Source organism: Centruroides vittatus, unplaced genomic scaffold, assembly GCF_030686945.1.
Source record: "Centruroides vittatus isolate TY-2023 unplaced genomic scaffold, ASM3068694v2 contig_1213, whole genome shotgun sequence".
Classification (NCBI taxonomy): domain Eukaryota; kingdom Metazoa; phylum Arthropoda; class Arachnida; order Scorpiones; family Buthidae; genus Centruroides; species Centruroides vittatus.
The window spans coordinates 2342157-2368848 of NW_027120776.1; the positions used below are offsets into that span (position 1 = coordinate 2342157).

At 30.9% G+C, this 26692-nt stretch overlaps 1 protein-coding gene across 1 annotated transcript in view; it reads right to left on the reverse strand.

The window, feature by feature from the left end:
- LOC136986456 (chromodomain-helicase-DNA-binding protein 4-like) overlaps positions 1-26692 on the reverse strand; it is a 212115-nt gene that overhangs the window by 59332 nt on the left and 126091 nt on the right. The window contains 11 exon segments of the mRNA XM_067283983.1: positions 1044-1091; positions 14936-15053; positions 15384-15632; positions 16479-16665; positions 17105-17196; positions 17955-18046; positions 18302-18343; positions 21441-21818; positions 23947-24088; positions 24567-24659; positions 25444-25568. Coding sequence (XP_067140084.1) covers positions 1044-1091; positions 14936-15053; positions 15384-15632; positions 16479-16665; positions 17105-17196; positions 17955-18046; positions 18302-18343; positions 21441-21818; positions 23947-24088; positions 24567-24659; positions 25444-25568 — 1566 coding nt within the window.

Below are 26692 nucleotides of genomic sequence, written 5' to 3' on the forward strand. Positions count from 1 at the left end.
TCAGGATACACTTTTTCCTCATTTTTATACTTGTCCAAAGTAGAGTTATACTGTAGTCTTACAATTGATAACATCTTACGTTTGCCGTCTAAAACAACAATTGGCAGTCACCAAAGCATTCCAAGTAGTAGGTTGTGCACCAATAACAGGTGTGTCGAGCAATGTAGACAAAAATATTAATTCACCGGTAACGAGTGTTTGCTTTAAAGTCCTTTTTAATATTTAAAATGACTTTGTAATGACACCTTGATGCTGCTTTAAAACAAATATTTATTACATATAATCAAGTGGAAATGGAGCCACCAAACATTGTCTGTTTTGTGGCATCTGTATTGTTTTTCTAACTTAAAATTTATAAAGTTTAGATTTTTTAAGAGAAGAAAAATTTTTAAATAATCTTAAAATTCAATTTTGTAATTAACGAAATTCGATATTGTCACTCCATTCGGCAACACTTATTTTGAAAATTACAATCTGATTAATTATGAATCATTTTTGATCCATAATCACTCTTCAACAGCAATATCTTTGTCAAATGACAAAGTGCTTTTTGATGTCAACTTTTAGTAACAACCAACAGTTATGATATATTATTTCAATTACACTACAATTTGGAATTATATTTTAAGAGAACTTTTACAATGATGTATAAAAGTTCATTATTCTTTATCCTAATTTCATTTTTTATTTCTAAAATATCTAGTATTCATTTAAACAGAATTGCTAATCACAGAAAATACACTGTCGTACTCAATTTTTTTAACAACATTTTAATAAATTGCTAATTTGAATTCGCATACCAATCGGATTTTTACTTATTAATCTACTCTTCCCGAGCATCTCGGTTATCCGAGATGCGGAAAACCTATCGAACGCCGGCAATGACTTTTTAAAACTAAAATGCAATTTCTTATATTTATATAAAAGTCAAACATTACCAAAAAAAAAAAAAAATACTAAAACTTTAAGTATTAAATAAAACTTAACTAAAAATTGACACATTACTTCAATAAAAAGGACATAATGAAAATCATCATACATACCAATTATTTCTTTTTCTTTCTCACACTCTTCTGTATCATTCTTTTGATCTAGAAATAAATTTTAAATATATATGTAAAAAAGAACAACTCCAATTTTGTTAAATAATTGATTTTGTTTTTTTTTAAATCTAGGACACACTTTTCCCTATTTTTATACTTGTCCGGCCAGATTATTTTCCGGCTAGAATTAAGCTAATTATGAATTAAATTGCATAATTTGGTTTAAAAATGAGAGAAGTTTAAATCTTCATCCTATGCTAATATAAATTAAATTTCTAATTATTTAATATCTTTATGCGAGATGACGATTAATTGTCCGTCCGTTCTTTCTTACAGTAGCCATAGTAAGTGACGTATTTTCCGTTAAAAATCGGATGCAATTATAACAGTGACATTCATTCATTCATTCATTCATTTTAAGTTTATTAAGTACCAATTTTAGTACATGTCCCGGTTCCGCTTTGGGCACTACCGGGCGATTAATTGTCCGTCAAATTCTGCAATTTTTATAGCAGGTTTATCAACTAACACACATTTAAGTGTTAGTATCAGATAAACTACACCAATATCGATTGCCAAATTAAATTATGTCAAATATACAAACGGTTGGCAAATAAAAAAGATTATTGCACGTTAACAATTGTATTCTACATATAGAAAACAATGATAAAGTTTGAACTTAATAATTACATTTAAACCAAATCCAATATTTGTCGTTAATCAAATAATACTGCCAGTTTCTTAGCTATGCTGTAATCAAATAAGAATCTGGCTTAAGAAATATTTCAAAAGCAAGCCAGGACTTAATTACGGTAATTATTTTGGTATAAACTACTGATGACATTAAGCCCACAATATATTATAGAAATATACAATACTGCAAGCCTGTATCAACATAACCGGCATCAAACAAAATTCTTTCATTGTACAAAATAAAACCTTTTCAATCGGGGTAAAAGGCATAGTCCATACTCTACTCTGTGGCCGTCCCACAACAGATTTCGAACGGGAATCACGAGGTTCACGGGAGAGTGGGACAAACGACTCGAAGGCCAGGGCAATCACACACTTTATTGTCACTGGCTGGTTGCTTATTGATCATCCCTTATACATTTTTTACAACTATACGGGAAGTCGTCTTCGGCAACATCAAAAGCCAACTTACAATTGCAGACATTTTAATCTCGAGGTTAAATGCACTTTAATTCACGAAATTGCCATCTTTGAGATAAACTGCTGCCTAAGTTAACCAGCCAATTTTAGATGGCTAAAATTTATTCTGTAAATTAGCAAAGAAACAAGTTAGCCGACAGGCTCCGATTCCAACTCAGTTTATTTTAATATTCTAAATAAAAGTTATCCATCTTAATATTGGTAAGATACTTTTAAAAAAGATAAGGTTTTATAACATCGTATAGCAATTGTATATTTCAAGAACCGATTTTGATTCAAAAAGCTATAGTTTTATGTTAACGACGAGAGTTAAGCGAATCTTATTTTACGTAATACGATCGTCATTTCTCATTATAAAGTACAGTGCATATATCAAAATATCGTAGAATGTAGCTATCAAATCTACTAACATGTATTTTCATCTATACTCTTTTGTGCTTTTCAAACATGTAATTTGGGAAACCAGTGCACATCCAATTCAATACATGCATTTGCAAAAAAAGTAACTCTTAATAATTTAAGGGCTGCATCCCAAAATTTGGTCAGTCCACTTATGGTCAAACTCATATGAGAACAAGAAATCAAATTCCTACAAATTGTCCTTTTTGGGAAAAATGGTGGATTTCAGAATGAGGTTATGATGTTAATTTCAATGATAGGAAAACGTAATGCATGTAAAAACTCTGTCGATCCAGCGTGCGTGCCAGTGCAGTACTGAGACACAACTAGGTAACAAAATGCTTTCATCAAAATTGCAAGCACATTTTTGACATGCTTCTTCAACTTGGGCTTTGGACATGTTCCTATTTTGAGAAATAAGAAAAAGACAGTTTCATTTGCAAAAGCATATACATAACACTACAGACAGAGAATTTCATAAGGAACGCAAAAAGCACTCGTCGGGAGAAGCTGATTTTTGCTTGTCGGCAAAATCGGCCTCTCTCTTAAAACTGTCAACAACAGATAACTTACATGATGCACATAATTCATCTATCATTTTAAACTCAGCAAACCCAACCACAGGCCTTGGCTTATAGACTTTTTCTAGAACAAAGTTTGTGCAATACATTATGCAAATCTAACCAATTTTCTTTCTAGGTGTGAAAATGTTAACTCCCAGTAATGACAAATGAAAACGCTAAGTAACTGGAAATTTTAGGACAAAATTTTGTAATCTTGTAGACGTACATTTCTGTCCGTAATCCCGGTTAATAAACATTATAGTTACGGCTCTTCTTTCGTGTATGGAACCTATGGTGGCAGTTTATAGCTTTCTCGAAAAATTTACTCTCCTGGACCACGCGAGTTTTGGAATGCAACCCTTCAATTAAGTAATATTGACGAAACATTAAATTTAGGTACTACGGCTCAATACAGAAAAAGTTTGTCATCTTTTTACCCGTGTGTTTTCTGAAATATATAAATGTTACGATGACGAAACTTCTTGAATGTTGGAGCAAATTTTCAGGACGGAAATCAAAATTTTAAATCTTGCCTACAGACTCAAAAATAGGCTCTCTGTGCAAATATATTGGACGATAAATATTTAAAGTCATGCAGAATTTGAAGTGATATTTATCAGATCTTACTATATATTTTATTTTAGCACAATAACAGATACCAATTTTATAGTGCAAAACCTCTTAAAGAACCTTCTTAAATAAATCTTTAGTACATCATCACCTTTAGAATGACTAACAAACTCAAACCTTTGACTGGATCTTCGTTGAATTGAAAGCGTTAGTCGTTCTAAAGACGATAATGTACTGGAGATTTATTTAAGAAGGTTCTTTAAGAGGTTTTGAACTATACTTCCACTCTAGTCTGACCAATTGCGAGTACGTACCAATTTTAATTGAATTTCTCGGATCTTTGTAGAAAAATCGGTGATCATTTGATCATAGTTATGTAAGTACAAGAGGAGGAGATGAGACAGAAGACTAATTCATTAGTCTGATTTTGACATTCAAATTGCCAGAAATCAATACCAAACATTCTTTGACAATGTCGATACTGAACAAATGTCATTAGATAAGAAATTTGATATTTTCGAAATTATTCTAGATCAGTAGTTTCCAATCCGTGTCTGCATAATCTTAGGGGGGGGGCTGTAAAGGTAGTACTGGGGACTCTGAGTGAAGTTCAAAATTTCAAGAAATTGCAAGGTAAAATGTATAATTACAAATGATAAAGAATTTCAAAGCCATTTTCAAATCGGCAGAAACAGTTTAATTTTTTTACACTTGGCCTTAGATGTAATCGACTACTTTTCAGATTATTCACAATATTTATCAAGTTGCCAACCTTCAAGAAAAGGAAGTGTTGTACGGTTTGGAGGGGAAAAAACCGATTTTGGAATGAAAAGGCTGGCTATCACAAAATCATAATTGATATATAGGATCTATTGGACACAACACTGTTCCTGCAATATACTAAATTAATTAATGTTTGTTCCTACGTGTCAATCGGGACAATGCCACCATATTCTACTTATTAGTTACCTGTGTTAAACTTACCAGAAATTACTCACTGACAAAATACTATAGCCACACGAGATGCACGGTATAGTCAACGCTGCCAACTTAGAGCTTTTTGCACTAGATTTAGGGTCATTTTATGGTTCTGTACAAAAAAAAATAATGTTGACAGTACAAGTACAAATGCATTAAATCAGTGCCTTTTAAATTAATTTAAAGCAAATTAGTGCTTTGTAAAATTTTGACCATCTTAACTTTTGAAAAACCCTGGTAACATGGAAACAACATGATGCTGCTAGCAACTTTGTATCATTACTGGATTGAGTCATAAATAAATTCCAATTGAGGATAAGAGTAACTGTCATTTAAACACTTGACAAATGATATGTAGCTTCAACTAAAGTTTTATTTATTAGTGGCTATTAGTGACTAATCTCAATCTAAATTTTAAAGCTGAAGTGTCGTGTGCAATAAAAACATATCTTTGAAGCTGTTTGAAACAGCACATTTGAGAATGCATATATACCATATTATATTGTAGGAATATAAACATGGCGGTAACACTACGGGAACAATTTTCGGTGTCTACGGCAGTGGAGTAATTTCAGATAGAACAGTTTCAAAATTCCATTCTGGTGATCTGTCCTTCCAAGATGAACAAAGACCAGACTGTTCCTCAGACCTCAATGACAATGTTTTAGAGGCCTTGATTGAGCAGTATCCCAGGCAAACGACGACACAGTTAGCAGAGAAGCCAAACACACATCAATCAAACATATAACTAGGGAAGATGAGCAAGAAAAACTGTTAGGGATTATTTCCTATATCATGCTAACAACAAATGGATTAGAGATCCATTTCATGTAATGTAAAACATTTAACTACAGTGAGGAAAATACTCTTGTTGAACTTGTGTGACACCTCCCCAGCAGTCAAGCTCCATTCGGCACAACTTATCAAACTTTTGGTTACATATGGAGAGAGAAAGTACCGAAAACTGGTGTCCAAAGCACAGATATTTGACGTCATTCCCTCCACTGTGTATTTATACAAGCCGGCTTTTCCTGACTGTTTTGTATAAAATCAAAATACAGAAACGAGATTAACATAAAGCCCAACCTATACTTTAAACTGTCCACCATTAAATCTGAGATTCAAAACATTGTATCAGCAGCATCAACTATCTCGTTAAACACGAAAGTTTTTTATAAAATTTTATTTTATATATGTTTTTTGTTCAGATGAAACTGAAAAATCTGTTGTTTAGTTAATAAAATTGGTTCGATCGGTTGATCAGTAGAGTAATACACGCATCTTTCAAAAGCTTGTGTCGTGGAGCTATTGATTTAAATAAAAGGGATTCTTCACAGTGAAAATGTTGGGAACTACTGCTCTAGATAATATATTAGAATGAGGAATAAGTATGTAGAATCCTGATTGTATGAACAAATATAATTTAATGACAGAACAATGCAACAAACTTTTTAAATTAAAGTTACTTTTGCCTATTTTATTTAAGGCTTCTTAAGGGATTTGTGCAGGATTAAAATAAATAATTCTTTCTATTTAAAAGTAATCACATTTGCTTCTTTACACAATAATTTTATAAAAACAGACTTCATTTATCAATCAACCCCCATACAATGTGATATTCCCTGCACAATAAATGATCATAATTCAGTTTGTCAAAAAGATGATGTTCTAAGTGAAAACTTAGACTAAAAACATGTAAGGAGATAATAACTGAAATTGATTATTATTAAATTCCGCATCCAAATATTTAAACGTTTTTCTGGAGTCAGTAACCAATCAATGCATACCTTGAATCTTCTTTCCCCAATTTCTGATTAGTTGAAGTTAAAAAATATTGACACAGACTCGTCTCTCTACATTTGTCCAGAAACTTTCAACTGGGTGCACAAAGTCGCGTTAGGAAGGCTTCGATGCTCGAACGGAATCCGTAAATGCCCCGCGGTTTATCCGATGTTTCTTTAGCCTAATGAAAGCTGGCAAGATGTGGTCAGAAGACACCATTTTCACCTCAGTGCTTTTCCTTAATGAATTCTGCAACTTTTGGTGGACAAATTTCTGTAACATTTGGAATTTGTAGCCAACCCAGACTCTAAAAACTGCAGTTTGGACATTTTCCACTCGTCGATGGCCAACCGTGGTAAAACCTTCTTTGGATACTTAAATTTTGTGACATTTCACTTTGTTAGCATCGGGACGTATAGGATGTTCTTAACAATTTTTTCCTTACTATTCATTGCCATTCAGTTTGAGATGTTTTTTGTTATCAATCATACAGCTCGTCTTGATTTTTGGCAAAGAATATTTTTTGCATAAGCTATTTCGGCTGTCCCTTCCTTTTGCAATTCTTTTTGAGCTTCACTCGTGTCTGGTTTAGTTTTTCTGTCTCTTCTCTATTCCCATGTCTGCCAAAAATGCTTTTTAAATATATTCTTATCATCACATTTAAACTTTCTACCTAATTTCTGAAACAATTTTTCTATATGGGCTGAAGTTGCAGCTTTGTTTCCTCCTTTCTTTAGGATTGCATAATGCGAATTTACAATCACAGGTTTTCTATTGTTTTCTTTATTCTCCAATCTCTTGTGTGCTGACTGAAATTCATAGTAATGAAATGTTTTACAATAATTATTTCTCCCTGTTGAATGTTCATATAAAATTTACATATTGTATCTCAATGATCTCACTCTCTACCTTCAACTTTTTTTTTTTTTAACAGAAAACATCATAATTTGAACCATGTTTCTATACATATTGTTTGGTCATATGGAAAGTACTGTACATGGAGTACAACACAAGCATAATTACATGTGAATAATGTTTTTAAAGCAACTACATTTTGTGCAAATTTTTTTACTATATGTTATACACTATTTCCCAGATATATGACATCTCATCATGAAATTCAGCTTACTATAAGCATATAAAATGCAAATGTGTTTTTTTAATGGCTGTTTTAATGAAAAGTTTGATGCTTAAATGTAATCGATTAGATACTCTATTAAAAGTATATCCCTACCCTATCTATTTCTTTGATTAAAACTGTCCTAGTAAAGGCAAATTATATAAAGGCAACTGAAGTTCAGAGTGCAACTGCGTCTTTTGTACAGTACAGTTAGGCTAGTGTAAAATAGCCAAATACATTTGTGAAGTATTGTATTAAACCTAATTTTTTGCTGGAACTGTAGAAGGCATGGGTATACTCTGAACCTAACAGAGACCACTCGTTATGATACTGTAGTTTTATTACTAAGAAATTTGTATTTTAACATATAGTAAATGATGCATTCTAGCAAAATAACTAAATATTTTAAGCTGGTACAGAAAATTATAGCAGTGGCCAGGAGAAGGTAGTTATGGTAGTCACAAAAATTCAAGAAAGCAAACTTATTTACGTATTAAACAAACATAATACAATCTTTATTAAGTGATTAATCAAAACTTAAAGCAGACTTTACTGTCAGCTTTCTTCCCTTTTCAAAATTGTAAATGTTAGGATTGTTTTCATATTTATTCATCCCACAACTAAAACATTGCAAACTTCATCCCTTGTACTTTTAAACTCTTAGCTATAACAGAATTTTAACCATTCTAACTTACTTCATGAATACATAAATTTTTGTGTACCGCCTATCAGATGATTCCAGTGTTTTTGATTTTAAAAATTATATTTAATTAAGTCTCTTACATTTTCTAAAACTATTTTAAGTTTACAATCTTTTCTGTATAGTTCATTTCTGTGCTATGCCGAACTGTTGGCTTTGCTTCCCTCTCAATTACCTGCGACTGTTTGTGAATCTAAATTTTCTTCACGCATTTTATACATCTTCCTTTATTTCCATTCTAAGATTTTTGTTTCTTTTCATTTGATCCTTAGTTCTTTCCTTATTACTTCTTGTATAGAGGTTATGGTCATTTTCTCTATTTCATAATCTTCTGTATGTTTGTTCAATTTATTCTAGAGTTCTATTCATCTCATCCATGGTATTTCAGTTCTATGGTCTCCTCTTCTAAGAATTCTATAATAACCAAGGTTCTCTCACCTCTTCTTATCTCAAAGCCTCAACGGGACCACATTCGTAGTAAAATAATAATGTGTATTTTTTATGCACAATACACTAAATCTAGTTGTTCTGATCATATTTCATAAACAATACAGCAGTACAGAAAACAAATTTTGGAACTATTATTGGCTTATAAAATATTTAAAAAACAATTTCAAGTATGAAGTAATTCAAAGAGTCATTAATTATGGTCTTCTCTCCCAAAACTCTTTTTGCCAAGCAATCAATAAAAACTGCTGGATGTATTCAACCTCTTCATATAAATAACATGATTCTTCTCATATGAGGCTACTGACAGCAGCTTCAATGTCGTGGTTTCAAATCAAGGGTCTTGCCATTTTGAAACTTTTATTATTAATTTGGCCACTTAGTTTTTTAAAAAAATAAGTAAAATTTGTCTGGTTTGACTTATATGTTCTGATAAACTTATGTTAAAAATTGCGATCCAACTATACTCCAAGAATATGAACAAATTGTATCTGTTACGTCCAAGAAGTACAAATGTACACACACACATGCATTTCTTATAAACTTTATTGGCTGGATATGCAGAAAATGAATGAGACACATGGCAAAAAGGGACCGGGGGAGAACCCAAATTAGATATAAATTTTCTTTATTAAATATCAAGAATGAGGAGGAGGAAAAAATCAATTGCCACGTGACAAATTTAAACCCCACAAAATCAAAGAAATAGTCTGCTAAGACAACCTGACCTAGCTACTTCCGACAAACTTGATTTTAAGTGAAGTTAAAAATAAATATCTGATGCCATTTCTTGGTACAGTGAAATTCCATTAACACGGCATCCAGTATGCTGGCAGACCAGTAAGCCAGCATGTCCAGCTAGTGTTTGGGGGGAGAGTATCCGTGCACTAGGTATTCATCAATTTATATGTAACCAGGTAGCCAGTTATTAAAACTAACAATAATAAATTAAATATTTTAAAATTTAAATCTGGCCTTTATACTGAAACCAAAACTCAAAATCAAATCAATTGTAACATAATATTTTTGGAAAGTGTGGATAAAGTACTTGTTGTCTGTCTTGATTGATTTGTTTATATTTCATCCTGGCAGTCAGAATCAAGTCTCTATTTATGACACTTCTCTGTAAAGTGTTAGTTTCAGTTCAGCAGTGATGAAACATTTTGCTTTTAATATGTAAAATATATTGAATATAGATAAAAGTGTACAAAGCATAGAGTAAAATTCTTTTTATAGTGTGTTCTTGTTTCAAACTAACCAACAGTAGGAATAATCTGGAAAAATTGAACACACTAATCTGACTTTTTTGATTGTTTAATGCGGTGTTAAACAATCATAAAAGGCAAATTTGTACAGTTTTACACGCAAAGGTATGTAAAATTATGTGCAGGGAAAACCCCTAGAAAAATTCAATTGTCCGATAAGTTGGCATATTCGATAACCCAACACTGCATCGGCCCAACAATGCCGAGTTAACGGAATGTCACTAGTATCCGATACAGTAAAACTTGTCTATGGCGACCACACACAATTCCTCTCAAAATAGGTCTTTTAGACAGGTGGTGCTGTAATACCGTATTTCCGTATAGTTTTTAGCCGCTTCTACTAAACAAAACTCGAGGTGAGCAAAAATAAGCGAATTTTTTCGACGACACAGCTATATTGGTATTGTATTTTATTCTTATCGGACGACTCAATTAACGGGAATTGTCACAATTTTATAAGACAGATTTAATACCGATATTTTAAAGATTAATATAATATTCACATTTTTTCCATTAGAATGCACTCTTTCTTTTTTCCAACTTAATTAATTTAACTTGGTTCTCTTTCTTTGCTCCTCAGTTGTGTGTATAACGTCATCGGTATAGACGTGTGTGGTATCTCTCCACCACTTCGGTTTTGGTTTTCGTTATTTTAACTTAAAAAATAATCTTAGTTTACAGTATTTTTAACATATTTTCTTAAGTACATTAAGAAAAATTATTAATTAATAATAAAATGATTTTATTATTTCTTCTCATAATACGATTTCATTCAATCACGGAGTCAAAAAAGGAAGGTTGCCTGTAAAACTGATTTTTGCATTAATACATTTATTTGTTTTTGAATATTTTGTGTGCGAAAATTGTGTGGATATTTTTTTAAATATCTTGAAAATAAGGTAGGTTGATACAGAAACTGTTTATCGCACATGTAGTGTATATGAGCTTCAAAAAATAAAAAATAAAATAAATAAATAATGATAAATAATATCAAACATTGAGATCAGTCGATTAATTGTTTCGTGTGTAATATTTTATACCCCTAAGGAAAATACTGTAGGTCTACAGTACAATAAATTGCATTTTTCCACAGTTAAACTTCGCCACTAATTGCCATTGTGATAAACTATTTTCACTTTCTCTGATAACTTTAACACGATCTTCTAATGATAGCACTTTGCATTTTTCATTTTTCGGACATTTTCAAACAAACCGAAATGAATTTCTTTTGTAGCTGGACTAATTCATTAACATCTGCACCTAATTTCAAGTGTGGGAGAAGTGCCCGAGGTGGGTTCGAACAATAGTTTAGACCAGATATATTTGCATAAGTGGTCGTTTATTACAGTTGTTGTATTGTACCAAAAATCAACGCCTACGGTCGCGTTACACAGGTGGTCGTTTAATACAGGTAACTTATACGAAAACTATGTATAAAGCATTCCGAGCCAGAAATTTTTGCCCGTTTTGACGAGTGCCGTCGAATGCAGGTGGTCACCTAAGCAGTTTTCACTGTATATAATATTATTTTTCTTACTTCCAATTTTGAGAATTTTAGGTTCCTTTCGTTGTTAAAGTATTTAAATACTTTATTAATAATGGACATCAAATGGGTACGTGTAAAAATAGTAACCAGAGAGAAAATATGCAGTTTAAAATAGTAGCATGGGTATTGTAATAATCCCTGTCTCTCTAATATATTACACAGAGGTATGATGCATCCTAGACATCAGATACGAGTAAAAATTATAAAGTTTAATAATACTCACTAATGAAAGGTCATTAACACTATTAATGTTTATATTAGCATTTGCTAAATTGCCCTATCTAAACTTCCTAACTTGGGATTATACTCGTAACTGTTATGTGTGTTAATGATAATCAACAATAATAATTCAAATAATGAAATTAAAGCACAAAAACTACAAAATTTTAAAATGGTACTTATTATTAAATTAAAAATCATTCTATCAAGAAATAATAACTATTATTTAAAACTGATTTAGATCAAACAAATTATATTACTATTCTCCACAAACTAAACCAATGCAGACCAATAAAAATGCCTTCCAATTGCCAAAATCTTTTAATAACTACCTTTATTAGTCGTATTTTTTCATACATTCCGTGTACTGCCTGTGGCAATAACAACTACCTATTGTCACGTCAAGCAAAAACATCTGAAACTGTCTATCTTGTTATTGCCTATCACCATTGGATACAATAAAATTACAAGGCTAAGTGCCACCTACTTCATTTACATTTATTTGTCAGACTTTTGATTCCAAAAACTTTATTATGCCTATAGCAATCTTTAAACATTGTGGCTAATCACTTGGTAATACTACAGTTATTTGATTTTTTCTTAATTGTATATTCTAAATTATTAAGACCATGTGAATGATAGTGTTACTCTAAAAGACAGACGGTCAGATAGTCAATTTAGAATTTTGGTAGTTGGGAGTGTGAAATTATCACCAAAAACCAAGAAAAAGACCAAAATAAGCATAAAATTAACAAGATTTATAGAAGTGAATAATTTACCCTCAAAAAGTGACAAGAAAGTCATTGTCAATGTTAAGATTTGTGATGATTCAGACATTTCAAATTGTTTTGTCTGGTGCAATGTTATTGACAATAATAAATGTCTGGATTATTTTTTGAACAAAAATGTCCTAGAAGAAACTTCAGAATTAACAGATTATGCCAAATACAATATAATGATATAACTCCATTCTCTAACACAAAAAGTTCTGAAACTGAAGCTCAACAAGTAGTGGAAGATGATAATTAATCTCTTTTTAAAAATGAATTTCAAGCTTTTGTTGCTATAATTTACACAAGCATGAGTGGATGCAGAAACATTGAATTTCATTAACTTTAGTCAGAAAATTGGAGATTATATGCCATGAATTTTTTCACAAAGGACAATCGTGTCTACAAATTAATGAGGTTTCTTCATTTTGACATGAAATCTGCCTGCTCACAATAGCAAGGTTGAGGCCAAAGTTTTAAACGTGAAAACGTGTACGTCCGGCGGCACTTTCCCGTAAGCTTAGAAGTTCGACAATTGCGTTTGGAAAGTCAGTGGAATCACGATCAACATTCCAAACACCATTGTCAAACTTCTAGGCTTACGGGAAAGTGGCGCTGAACGTTCGACGTACATGTTTTCACATTTAAAACTGGCCTCAACCTCGCTAATAACTCAAGAATAAATCTGCCTTAATTATTGATGAGCAACACTTTCCCAAAAAAACAAGATGTCTGTTCATGAAATTTATGCCTTCCAAATCAGATATAGTCAAAAATATTGGCTTGCTGTGGATGTCGACAAAATATCTGATAAATAGGGTTCCCATATTTGGGAAAGAATAAGGCATGGCTACACAATCAACGACTTTGAATATGTCATATTGTCTGATAAAATTTTTTGAATAGTGAAAAAAAAATGTAAACATGGTCAATTACTTTATCTCCATAGAACTGACAAAATAATGAAAGCAAAGAAGTCTTGTGGACAATGAATAAAACACAGAGTCCATATCCTTGGCAGTGAAGCATGAAAGTGAACCTCTTTTTAGTATGAAACTACTGAAAAATGACAACTATTTATCATGGGAAAGAAGTCACTGATTTGCCTTTTCTTCATTCTACAGTTGTTATTGCAATTAATGAAAAGAAAATATCAGAAACTATATTATAATGACACACAATATAGTGTTGACATTCTGGACAAAATGGCCCGACAATATAGTATCAAGGCTTTATCTAAAAAGGGGCTTGAGCATTCACTTTATAATATACTAGATTTAGTCACAACAAATGGTACAACTTACACAGAAATGGGGCGTAATCAAAAACTTCTTTAAAAAATGTATACATAAACTCACTGAAGTATTTCGAGAGGCATTTCTCTAGTAGCATATAGTGAAGTAGTTTTTTAATATTTGGCATTTATTAGAAAACAATGAGCAAAACAATACACAGGTACTTGCACAGTATGCAAGAAGCTTGTCTGAAATTTGTATTGAGAAAAACTAGTTGTCATTTAAGTTGTATGGAAAATAAACATAGCTTTTTATTAAATTTTCTTTAAAAACTACATAATAATAATAATAATAATGTAGTTTTTAAACAAATAATTCAAAAGTCATTATAACAAAGTGTAAAAACTGGATCTAAATAGACAAAATTATTATTCTCTCTGGGAATTCTATGGTATAAGGTAAGTCCAGGTAAGTAAGATAAGTTTTTAGTGTAAAGAATCCTCAATCTATTGGAAGCAAAAAATTTTCAATAGCAGCTGCTTATTCTCATAAATATCAATAATTTAACTACCTCAATGAGAATACCTTTAAAAATAATAATTAATAGTAAATAATAATAAATAATAAATCATGTTAAACCACATTTTTTGTGTGTGACATATTTTCTTTTATACATTAAAACACGTTAGAAATTGCATTTGAGAATGAATCTAATCTTAACACAAGCTGTCATATTTTCATTTCAGGTAAGTTTTTTTTGTCAATCTAAATAGTATTTTTCTTGGTAAGGTCAAAAACATACAAAAATGTGTATGTCAATAAATTGCATCTTGTGAAGTTAGTTTTAATATCCAAGTGTAATGTTGCATGACAACAGGTACCTCAGGCAGTTATGGAAAATTAGTAAGGACTCTGTTTTTTTTTTGTAATTTTCATTATCTTTGAAGAGTTTTTAGAAACTTATCAAACACAAATGCATTCCAATAAATAATAAAATAGATTTTATATTATTCTCTCCCAACTAAATCTTTGTTGTGAACTATTTCAAAATAATACTTATAAATTTTCATAAAACTACAATTTACAAATTGTAAAAAGTAGCACGAAAAATATATACACGCATACCATCTTTTTCTTGTTGTTCTTCCATTTCCATTGTTTCATCTTTCTCTTCTGAATCTTCCTCTTCAAGTTTAGTTTCTCTCTTTTCTCCTTCAGTTTCTGAATTAATTTCTTTTGTTTCCTGGAAAAAAAAAACAAATTTTACAATAAATTTAATTAAAATTAATCTAAAAAATTTAACTGTAATTTAACTTTTAGTAGAAATTAATTAAAATGTTTAAACATATATTTTTTTTATTAATGTAACTCAGAAGGCTTAAAAATAAAGAATTTAATTTTTACATATTTATAATTTTAGATTTTTAATAGCTATTATTAAGTATAGTTTACATAAGTTGTTAAGTATTTTTTTTTACTGACAAAAGAAATGTATTATCTAATTTTATAATATTCAATGTATCAAATTATTTCATTATCCTAAATTCTAAGTACAAAGTCTAAAAATACATACATTTACATTTTCTTCCATTTTTATAGATTTATCTTCTTCGTCTTTTCCACCTTCTTCGGTTATGGGAGCGGGAGTAGGTGCGGGAGTAGATGCAGGAGTCGATGCTTTACTATCGTTTGGTGTCGAAATTGTCTGACCTAACCCGGGAATCATTGGGGAAATTACTTGATTTCCATCACCACCACTTCTTGATTGTAGATCTTCTGCTGGCATGCTCCAAAGTCCATTTATGTGCTCAAATTCTTGGACCTAAATTAAACACAGAAAATTGAAATTTTGACAAATGTCAGATATAAATATTTTTTACATTTAAATTTAAATTATATTAAAGGATTATCAGAAAATAAACGGTTATATTTATGAATTAATCAGTTTCACTTATTAACATTCATATAAGTATGCTTCAAACCTACAGAATTTCTCCAAAATCAAAATAATTTTTGACTTTGTAAATAAAGTTTCTGCAGATTTCCTTACAAATAGAGGATTCTCATAGATCTCTAGGACAAAGAAATACGTAAACAAAATTCCAGTTATCTAACATTTTATTTGTATTTGTATTGTGAAGTTATAAATCTAAACATTATGCTTATTTGCTATTCAAATTGCTGATTATCTAGTTAGAAACTGTATTATAGTCCAGCAAGTATTTTTATACAGCAATTAATTGTAGTTTGCTTCTATAACATTTTCAAAGCAGTTTTTCCCTAATGACAAACCATCAGAAATTCAAGAAAATAACAATTGGTCATTAGTTTGTGAATTCCTACATGTCTACTTGATGACGATAGTAAATATTAAAAAAAAAATTAAAGTGTATTAATATTCCTATTTAATAATAATAAACCAAAAATTTGATATATCATTCTCATAATAAAATCTCAAGACAAGCCTATTTAGTCAGAAAATGAAAATTACAACCACCATTATATTTAACTTTGCCAATTTCATTCTAGAAATCTACAGATTATAAACTAGCTTATAAAGATCTTGTAAATCATAACTAAAACATATACACTTGGTTAAATTACAGATACTAAATATATAATGAAATTAAATTTATGAAACTTTCATTAAAATATTTATAACATGTACCTTTTTCCTAATAAGAGACATTACACCTATACGAGTAAGTACATGTTGACGAGATAAACCTTCTCTAGGAACGCCGTCGGCAAATGTTTCGGAATTATCTGCTCCCGGCTCGCACAAATGGCGCATAAATAAAGAAACGTAAGCTTTGAAATTCTTTTCGGATTTTCCTCGCAAGTCTCTAACCAGCCTAAGGAAAAAAAATTAAATATTGTAATAAAATTTCAAATCCGACATAAAATTAAAAATATGCAACAGATTAAAGCAATAAATATGAAATATTACAGAAGATTCATATTCTTTCTATTTGTAGCATTATTGTAAGATCAGTAATAATTTAATATTACACACACAAATAAATATTAAGTATGCTAATGTGTAATGCATGATGACAATCTTCAGGTCCTACATAATTAATTAAAAATAGAATTATATTTTAATAATAAATTTCCTCGTGGCAAGGATCTTTTGATTTAACCAGTTCTGCTAGAATTTTAATATCTAAATGAAATTATCATCACGTTAATATTTCATACAGTCTTAAGACAAGCTTTCTTCTCATATTTAATAAATATTAGTTTAATGAATTGACACTAAGTCTCTTCTTAAACATTATTTCTTTAACTCACCATTGAGAGTTGAATGCATCTTGTGGAGGCATGCCATATCTCATAATAGCATTTAAGAAAGCCTTACGTTGTCTTGCATTGAAGCCAAGAACCTACAAATGAAATTTTTACCGATTAGAAAATCAAAAATTAGTGTCGTTAACATATATAACAGACACACACAAAACAAACAGTTAGACATTAACTGAAAATAAAACTAGCCTATAGTAAAATTCATGAAATATCACCATCCAGAAAGAAGTATAATTAATCGATTTTGTGGCAAAAAGCAGGCACTAAATAGCTTTATTTAAAAATTAAAATTATATAAAATTATGACTTAACGTTAATTCTACATAGAAAAATTCAGTTAAACAAAGTATATTGCAATGTACTGTAAATGTAATGGAATGCCTTTGAAAAAGTTTTAAACTTAAAAAATTCATTCTAAATTTTCCAATTATTTCTATTTGTCCACAAATAATTTTAGTCATCATTTTACATGAAGACATTTTTATGTGGACATTTAAAAATAAACTCAAAATATAAAAAATACTACCAAATTTATCCCTTTTTTTTTAAATTCTAAACAAGAAACATTAGCTTGCTACTTAACTTTAATAAGTCAGATGAGAGAATTTCTCTTAGATCTACTAAGATAAATGTGTTTATCTTCATATATAATTAATAGTTTATTTGTAAATAAGTAAGTTAATTGTGTAACTTTTAATACAAAGTAATCCAGCTATTAGATATGTTTATGTTTAATTTTTTTCATTTAAATTACTAAAAATAAGCCAATGTTTATTGCTATAAGAATAAATTCCAAGTATCAAGTTATACAGCTAAAAATGAATTCACTTCAACTCACTTCAATGTTTCCTCCAACCCTGGCCAACAGTGGAGGTAGAGGCTTATCTTTGTCATTTTGCAACGAACGGCTTTTCCTCCTAGTATTCTTTTCTATAAATAAATAAAAAGCATTAAATTAGTTTAGTAAATAGGAAGTTAATTTTATCAAAAAGTTTCAATTATTGTACATTTTTAATTTTAATGAAGAGATTAGTAAACTGAATAAATATCATTTAAGTAAAAAAAACAAACAAGTAAACTACTCTTAAATTGAATTGTAGAATTAAGTATTTATTTGCATAATAAAAAGTGTTAATTCTAACATTGCTTAGTGCGGAGTTATTGTAATATCGAAATAAATCTTACCTTCATTCTTCTCTTCAAAGTCATCATCATCTTCATTGTCATCTAAAATAAATTAAATTTATCATCCAAAAAAATTGCCTTAAATCTAATTATTTAAAGTGATTATTAAAAAAATTAAATTATGTTTTTGGTATTGATAAATTAATGTGAAGATGATTTTTGATTTTGATTTTTTTTCGATGCCAAGCAAAAAAAATTAAAAATTCTATTTATCAAATGTTAATCTAAACAATACAATAATTAATGAACTTGTTTAAACAAGACAGAGGTTGAATCAGGGTCCATACAGGTGTGAGATCGAGGGAGGTAGGAGAAAGTCGTATCTCCCCTTTCCGGTAACAGGTCGTTGACCTTTCACTTGTCAAGATGGCTAGTTTCGAATTCAGTCCCGCGAGTAGGAACTCTTTTTGTCGGGCGAGTGGATAGGAGGCGAGATGGGGTCGACGATAAGGCGAAAGCGATATTCGAGTCAAAGAGGACACCATTTAACAATTAAAACAAGATTTATTGGAATTAACAAAGGACACAAATACAAAATCTGACTAAATTCCCTAATTCGCATAGAGTTCGAGAGAGAGAGCTTACAGTTTCAGTTCATACCTCCTAATACGTTCCTTATTGAGTAAGCGCTTTGATATCCAGAAAGTGGAAATCGGTATCCGAAATTGGCACAGTTTTATAAAGTCGCAACTGAGCGCGGAGACGTTGGGACTGTAGGTCCAGAGCGATGACGACCTGCGATGGCGTTCGTCCGGCAGATGATAAGAGACTCCCCTGAGGGAGGGAAGAAGTGGCTTTTATAGCTTTAGGCTGGGAAAATTGGTCACGTGATCGATGGTTGATGGCGATTTGGGTCATAGGTGTTCCCGGGACCCAAAATATATGACTAATTCGGACGTTAACTATAAACTTAGGTTGCAAGATGATCTGCACACAGCTTAAGAACAAAGGATAGTTGACAGTTATACGGCCAGGGACGCATATTTTCTCGTCCAGGACCTTTTCTAGACAGGATGTTTATAATAGGAAAATTCTTCAATATAATAAAGGAAACAATTATTAAAAATTGTTACGTTTTTACGAATTTACGTTCAGGGGAATTTCCGGATCTCACAGGTAATTTCATCTGTGATTCCATGACATTCCCTGCCCAATTATAACATTGTTCCCTGGCCTATTAAGGTCTCCACATTTCCCTTTTCTATTATGTAATATTCGACCAAGTCTAAGCTCATTTTGCATGCAACTATATAAATTTTTTTTATTAAAAACAAACTTTATTCGCTTACAAAAACTTTGCGTAAAGTCAATTACATAATTAGTTATGTAATTTCTAAACCAACAAAACAAAATTTCACAATTTTATTTAAATAAGAAAATGATTTGCATCACAAATCAAATTTTTTTAAATCAAAAATAATTATCAGAATAAACCGTCACAGATGTACACCTCCACTACCAACCATTTTAAACACAAACATAAACCCCCTCTCCAACAAAATTTTAATCATTAGATCGTCGTTTATAGTTCATGAGATATAAGCCCGACAAATCTTGCCATTCTTTTGGTTGCTCCAGTTTTAGTAGACCCGTCCATACCAAACCGAATTTAAAGACATATACAGGTCAAAAATAAGCAAGAGCAACAGACGAATTCCGGGTATTTGCAGATTCCCTAACTTTCCCTAACAATTGATGCCATTCACTGACTTTCCAGGTCTGTATGGACCCTGTTAAATTGCAAGTTGTTTAGATAAAAACTTCTCATTTATCTATCTATTTCTTACATAACTAGTTTACTATTAAACTTAAATATATACGTAATATTACTGTGTGTGTGTGTGTGAATTCCTTATAACTCCTGCAATTCTTGTCCAATCCAAATGAAATTTTGGTATTATTCGTTTTATGTTCTGATGGAAAGCATAGGCTACTTATTTTGCAGAAATATTAGCTATAGAAAAAAAAACGTTTTTTCGATTTCAAAGCAATGATCACACTTATGTTGCAGTGACCACATGACATTTGCCTTGACAAGGAAATTTCCCTTAAGTTGCATTTTTACATATTTTGGCAAATAGCATATTTTAAACTTACTTCATTAAATTTAAATAAAGGATGGCCTTTATAAAAGTTGAAAAAGTTTGTTTTTCAATAAATGTTTTTGTTCTTTTAACTGGATTATGGTTTTGAAGTGTTCTTATACTAAATTTAAACTTTAAAAATGATAGCTGCATCATGTCATTTCTATAACAAATTTTTTAAAAAATCTTTCCACAGGGATCACATGACATTCTATTACCCAATCAGAAGAAACAATCTAACAAGCCCATTATTTAGAAAGTGTTATTGCTCATCTAATTAACATATGCACAATTCATATTTGTTTAATCAATGTGGAATTAAAAAAAACTCACTTTTTTTGACAAAATAAAGCCTAGGGGAAAGCGTAAGAGTAAAATTTGTCAGGTAAATTCTAAATCTAAAAGAATAAGATTCCTGAAGGCCATTGACTTGAGCAACATCGAGTAAGAATGGCTTTGCTAAGGGCTGCAGAAAAGCGTCACAACCTCAAGCTCGACTTCAAGCTCTTCTCAATTCTTCAATCTCTACTTTCTGACAAAAAATATTCCATCATGCTTGATGGGAGAATTTCTAGTTTATTAGTACTATTGATTATTATTATTGTTTTTCCATGAAAACATTTTAATTTACTTCATGTATATATCCATTTTGTCTACAGCATTATTTTTATTAAACTAATTTTGTTTTTTAACTTTTAGATGTGAAAACATTATTTAAAAAATTTACTATGCAATATCTCTAATATAAAAAAGTCAGAGTTGTGAGTAAAATCAAAATGATTTCCTTATTCATTGTTTAGTAATTTAGATATTTTAATCTGTCCTTTTATCAATTTATCTTTAAAGATTTGTGATACTATATAAAGAATCAATAAAACTAACATTTGTGAATTTTGTATTTAAGTTAGTAGCATATTTAAATTTTATATAAATTAAAATTGTATCAGCATTAATTAAACTAATTTACTTAAAAAATATATTAAGTATATCATTTTATATATTATTACGATATATTATTTTAAGTAATTATGTGAACCATTTTAATGAAAACCTACCCGATGGGACAGAAAATTCTGAATTATAATCAGATAAGTTATCTTGCCACGTCGAATCGTCCTGTGGTCCCATCGCATCGTTATAATTAACTTGTTTACGAACTCTCTTTCCTTTACCGAGAGAACGAGCCATATCTTCTTGCTGCTGTTCATAGTGATGCCTAAGAAGCTTTTCCCAATATGCAGGATCCGCTGATTCAACTTCTTGTTTTAAAATTTCAGTCTCTGGTTCTTTTTCTTCTGCTTCCTTTGTTACATAAGCAGCAACTTTGAAAGAACTTAAGTATTCATTTGCCCACAATTCTTTCTGTTCAATTCCCTCTTTTGTACGATCTAATAATCCATCAATGGCTTTTTCGTCGTAATGAATAGTATCCTCTGTAAGATAAAATTTATTGCATTATTTACAATAGCTACACCAAAAATTAATACTCTGAATCTATTATCATCATTACAAATTAAATTCAAAGTAAATAAATTAAATAAATAAATATATATCTATATATATACACACACACCGTATTACTTTGAATATAAACCACCCTAGTATTTAAGCTGCAGGAGGAGTTTAAGATTGGAAAAAGTAATTAAAATAATTTAAATATGATTTTATATACATGATCTGAGTCAATTGCAGGGTGTCTTCCTTTTTTTAGGCTCCGAGAATGATTTTCACAAAACTTTTCCTTCGTGGCTTCAACCATGCACATTCTCTTCATCAGCCATAAACATTTTACCAGCTGCGTAATTTCCAATTTCTTCGACACACAATATAACTTTTCTTTTGAATTCAGCATAATATGTAATGTTTTTCCATTATTAGTGAGTATGGGTAATAAAAAAAATTAAAGTCCAATTCTACACAGCTGCTATCAAGCAACAACTGCATTAAATCAGAGTGCGAACGGAAAACCATCAAATAAACTGCTATCAACGATTGTAATACTATGTGCACGTGTAGACAATAAAGCAAAGACCCAATCGCAGGGAAATGGGAGATTGGCAGAAATAAGAAGTTAAAATATTTACTTTGAATTTAAACAAAGAAATGCAAATTACAAGGTCTGTTGAAAAAGTTCCTGCACTTTATTTATTACAAAAAAAAAAAAAAAAAATTACTTCACTTACAATTTATTGGTCAGGGGTCTCCTTCAAAGTAGTCTCCTCCCCAATGTATACACTTATCCCAACAGTGTTTCCACTTTTTGAAACAGTCCTGGAATGCTTCTTCCAGAATACTCATAAGCTCCTCCATCAAGTTTATCTCTGTCTCTAAAATGATGGCAAATCTTTTTCCTTTGAGTGGGATTTTTAGTTTGGGAAACAGTAAAAAGTCACATGGGGCTGGGCCAGGCCAATAGGGTGAGTGGGGAAGCACAGCAGTCTTGTTTTTGGCCAAAAACTCAAGAGTTCTGAGGGACGAATGAGCTGGCTCATTATTGTGGTGAAAAAACCACTCGACACCCCTCCAAAGTTTCGCTTAATTCTGTCTCTTATGCACTCCATAACCCCCAGATAGTACTCCATGTTGACTGTCTGGTCTGTAGGTAGGTATTCATAATGCACAATCCCCTTTGCATCGAAAAAAATAGTCAACATCACCTTAACATTTGAGCAAATTTGTCAAGCTTTTTTGGGCGGGGAATGTTTTACCCACCCATTGTGAAGATTGCACTTTTGTTTTGATGTCATATCCATAAACCCATGATTTATCACCTGTTGTGATCTTGTACGAGAAGGTTTCATCCTTTTCAGCTCGAACAAACAGTTCCTGACAGAGTTGAACTTGAAGTTGTTTCTGGTCTGCTGTCATCAGGCAAGGCACGAATTTGGTGGCAACTCGATGCATCCTCAATTTTTCAGTCAGGATTTCATAGCACAAACCAATTGAGATGCCACGCTCTTCTGCAAGCTCCCTGACAATCAAACATCAAATTTGCACAAACAAGATCATTCAATTTCTTGATGTTGGGGTCATCAGTCGACATTGATGGTCATCCAGAATGCTCGTTGTCTTCCACTGATTGCCATCTCTTTTTTAACTGGTAAAACTTCATAACTGCTCATAACATGTGGTACATTTCATAGCATCCTTACCATAAGCCTTGGTAATAAACTCAAAAGTTTCCATAAAGGATTTCCTGAGTTTCACACAGAATTTCACAGAACAACACTGCTCCTTCAAAAAGCTCATTTCCACAGATCTGATTTTTCGCCGAATCCTACGAACACCCCTTCACATAAATGGCCGAAACTGATCACCAAAACAAGTTATCAACAAATTGGTTGAGGAGGTTACTCGGGAGGTTTCTGCAGACACGACACCTCCAAGTGGATTAAAAAATAACCAACTGGAGGCACGCTATTCAAAAAGTTCGGGAATTTTTTGAACAGACCTTGTATATCAGACACAGTATGAAAGGCAGGATTTTTCCCCAAACAATTCCCCAGCAAAATTTAAGTGTATGTTGTAAATACAGAAAAACTTCAATACCTTTAAGCTTACCTTTGCCGTCATCATCTTTAAATAACTGTTCGGTACCGAACCTTAAAATATCATCTAATTCTTGTTTAGACATTGTATTTGCTCTGCTTCCTAGTCCAGGTCGTACTACTAAATGAGTCAACATCATTTTCTTTTTAGCCACCTAAACATTATTATAAATAAAATTCTAAGATGTCAAATTCTGAATAAACAATTTAAAAAGATATCATAACAGAATAAAATTATTCGTAATGCATTTAATTGGACAAATTTAATAAACTTCAATTAATTCATTTCCAAATTACAAATATAATACTGCATTCCAAGTGGTAATTTTAAGGTGAATTTATGGCATAAAATATTTATATCAATCTATTTGAAAGCTGTACCTTGTACAATTTTTCTACATACTTTTCAATATTAATTGCATTCTCCTAATTTTAGTACTTAAATAATGACAATTTAAGAAGATAAACAGTATACAATATTTCTGAAAACTCCATTCAGTCATAATTCCTATTCTCTATACCTCACATAATGAAAGTTTATTAAATACTAAAATTACTACTGGATAGTCTAATTATTTCTAAAATTCAGAAAAGCTAGATAAAGAAATTATTTTAAATAACAAAAATAGTTACCTGTGTAATACGTTCTTCTACAGATGCCCTTGTCACAAACCGATATATCATAACCTTATTTGCTTGACCTATTCTGTGAGCACGACTAAATGCCTAAAAAATAATAAAAATTAAAATTTTAATTATGAAGAATTTTGATAATATTTTTCATAATTATGCAAAAATTTATGCTACATTGTGTGCTGGAATCATCCTCCAAAAAAATGTTAATATAATTATTTAAAAGTAAAGTACAAATGTAATTTAAACTACAGTAGAGCATCGATTATCCGACTTAATTGAGGACTGGGGTCGGTCGGATAACTGAAAAGTCGGATAACCAAAAAGTACGAAAAAATACATTATTAGTATAGTGTATTAGGCCTGGTTTAAATACTAGCCTCCCTTTCATGGTCGAGCCAGTGCTGCCAGCTAAAACATGCAAAAATTTAACAAAAATAATATTAAAGTAGCCAAGACGTAACCAAATAATGTAGCGCCACATCACTAGCGGACATTTGAATTTGCCGACTAGAACGCGGTCAGTTAATCGGGGGTCGGATAATCGATGCTCTACTGTATTTTATTTTAGTAAAAAAAATTCATTCTTTGATAAAGTTTTGTAAAACTAAATTAAAATAAACAAGTTAAACAATTTCAATTTCATTTCAAATGAGTAAATAAAGCAAACTAAGAAAGTTTAAAGACTTCTTGCCTAAGAACTACTACTTATTTGAAGAAAATTTACTTAATCCAAGTAAACCGACTTTCAGCAGCATAACGTTTAGATGAATAACTCGTTATTCATCTAAACGTTATGCTGCTGAAAGTCAATTTAAAAACAAAATAATGGATGATATTTAGATCATCTAATAATCTAGTTCATAAATTTAAATACCTGAATATCGTTGTGTGGATTCCAATCAGAATCATAAATTACAACTGTGTCAGCAGTTGCTAAATTAATTCCTAAACCACCTGCTCTGGTTGAAAGTAAAAAACAAAATTGCTGTGCTCCAGGTGCTATAAAATAATTTTTACCTCATTATTATTAATACATATAAGTTTTCAAATTAAAAACAAAGCATTAATAAATTTTTAAAATATTAAATACATAAATTATTAAATGTGAAGAAAAAGTAGCTAGAATGAATTATTTATTGTGTGTTAAATATAATAAAACATGTATATACATCAAAAAACCTGTAAGAGTTTATTGGAAAAAAATAATCAACTAGAAAGTATACTTTAGTCATGGGCAATTTATTCACACTAACATGTGAAATAAGACAGAATCAGAATAATAATCTATTTTCCCCCACTTAAACGCTTACCTTAAAATGTACCAATTTTTTTGTCTTGCAAAGAATGAAATTTTGTAATTAGAAAATATTTTGCACGTTAAAACTTGGCAATCACCAAAAACTTGGGTCAAACAATATCCCTTACTGCCAGTCTGAACTATATGGTCAATAATTTGGTAATATTTCTGCATATTCCATCTCAACTTTCTCATAGATGTTTTGCTGAAAGACACTAGATAATACCACCAATTTTCTTGAGACTATATCTCTAGGCATTGTCACCATTTCAACAACTAACTATGCATCTGTAAGATAGCAGACCTATGACAAAAAATTATCAATAGGCTTTACATACAACTTTGAGGGAACTATCATCATTTCAGTATTATATATATTTATCTTTGTAATACTCATTAGAGCTGTCCATAAATTACGTAAGGTATTTTGGGGTGGGTGGGAGGGTCAAGGATTTCTTACAATTTCTTACACAGGGGTAGGTGGTAATAGATCTTGTCTTACGTAATATATTGTTTTTATTTTTTGATCTCGTTGAGGTGAAGTTTTGAATTTGGCTTTAATTTGGTGGTTTCTATTAAAAACTCTCGTTGAACTGACGCCATCAGATGTGACGTGATAGAATAATAACGCTAGCAGACTCACACTCTACACATTTTTTATCATGGAAGAAAGGCTGTGTAGGGGTTTCTCACTGTTTGTTTTTATTTGAATAAGGGGTATATAACACTATGGGTATATAACTACTATGGGTATATAACACTAAGAATACATGATACCACCAAAATACATGATACAAAGTAAACATAAAATTAGTATTCGATTTTT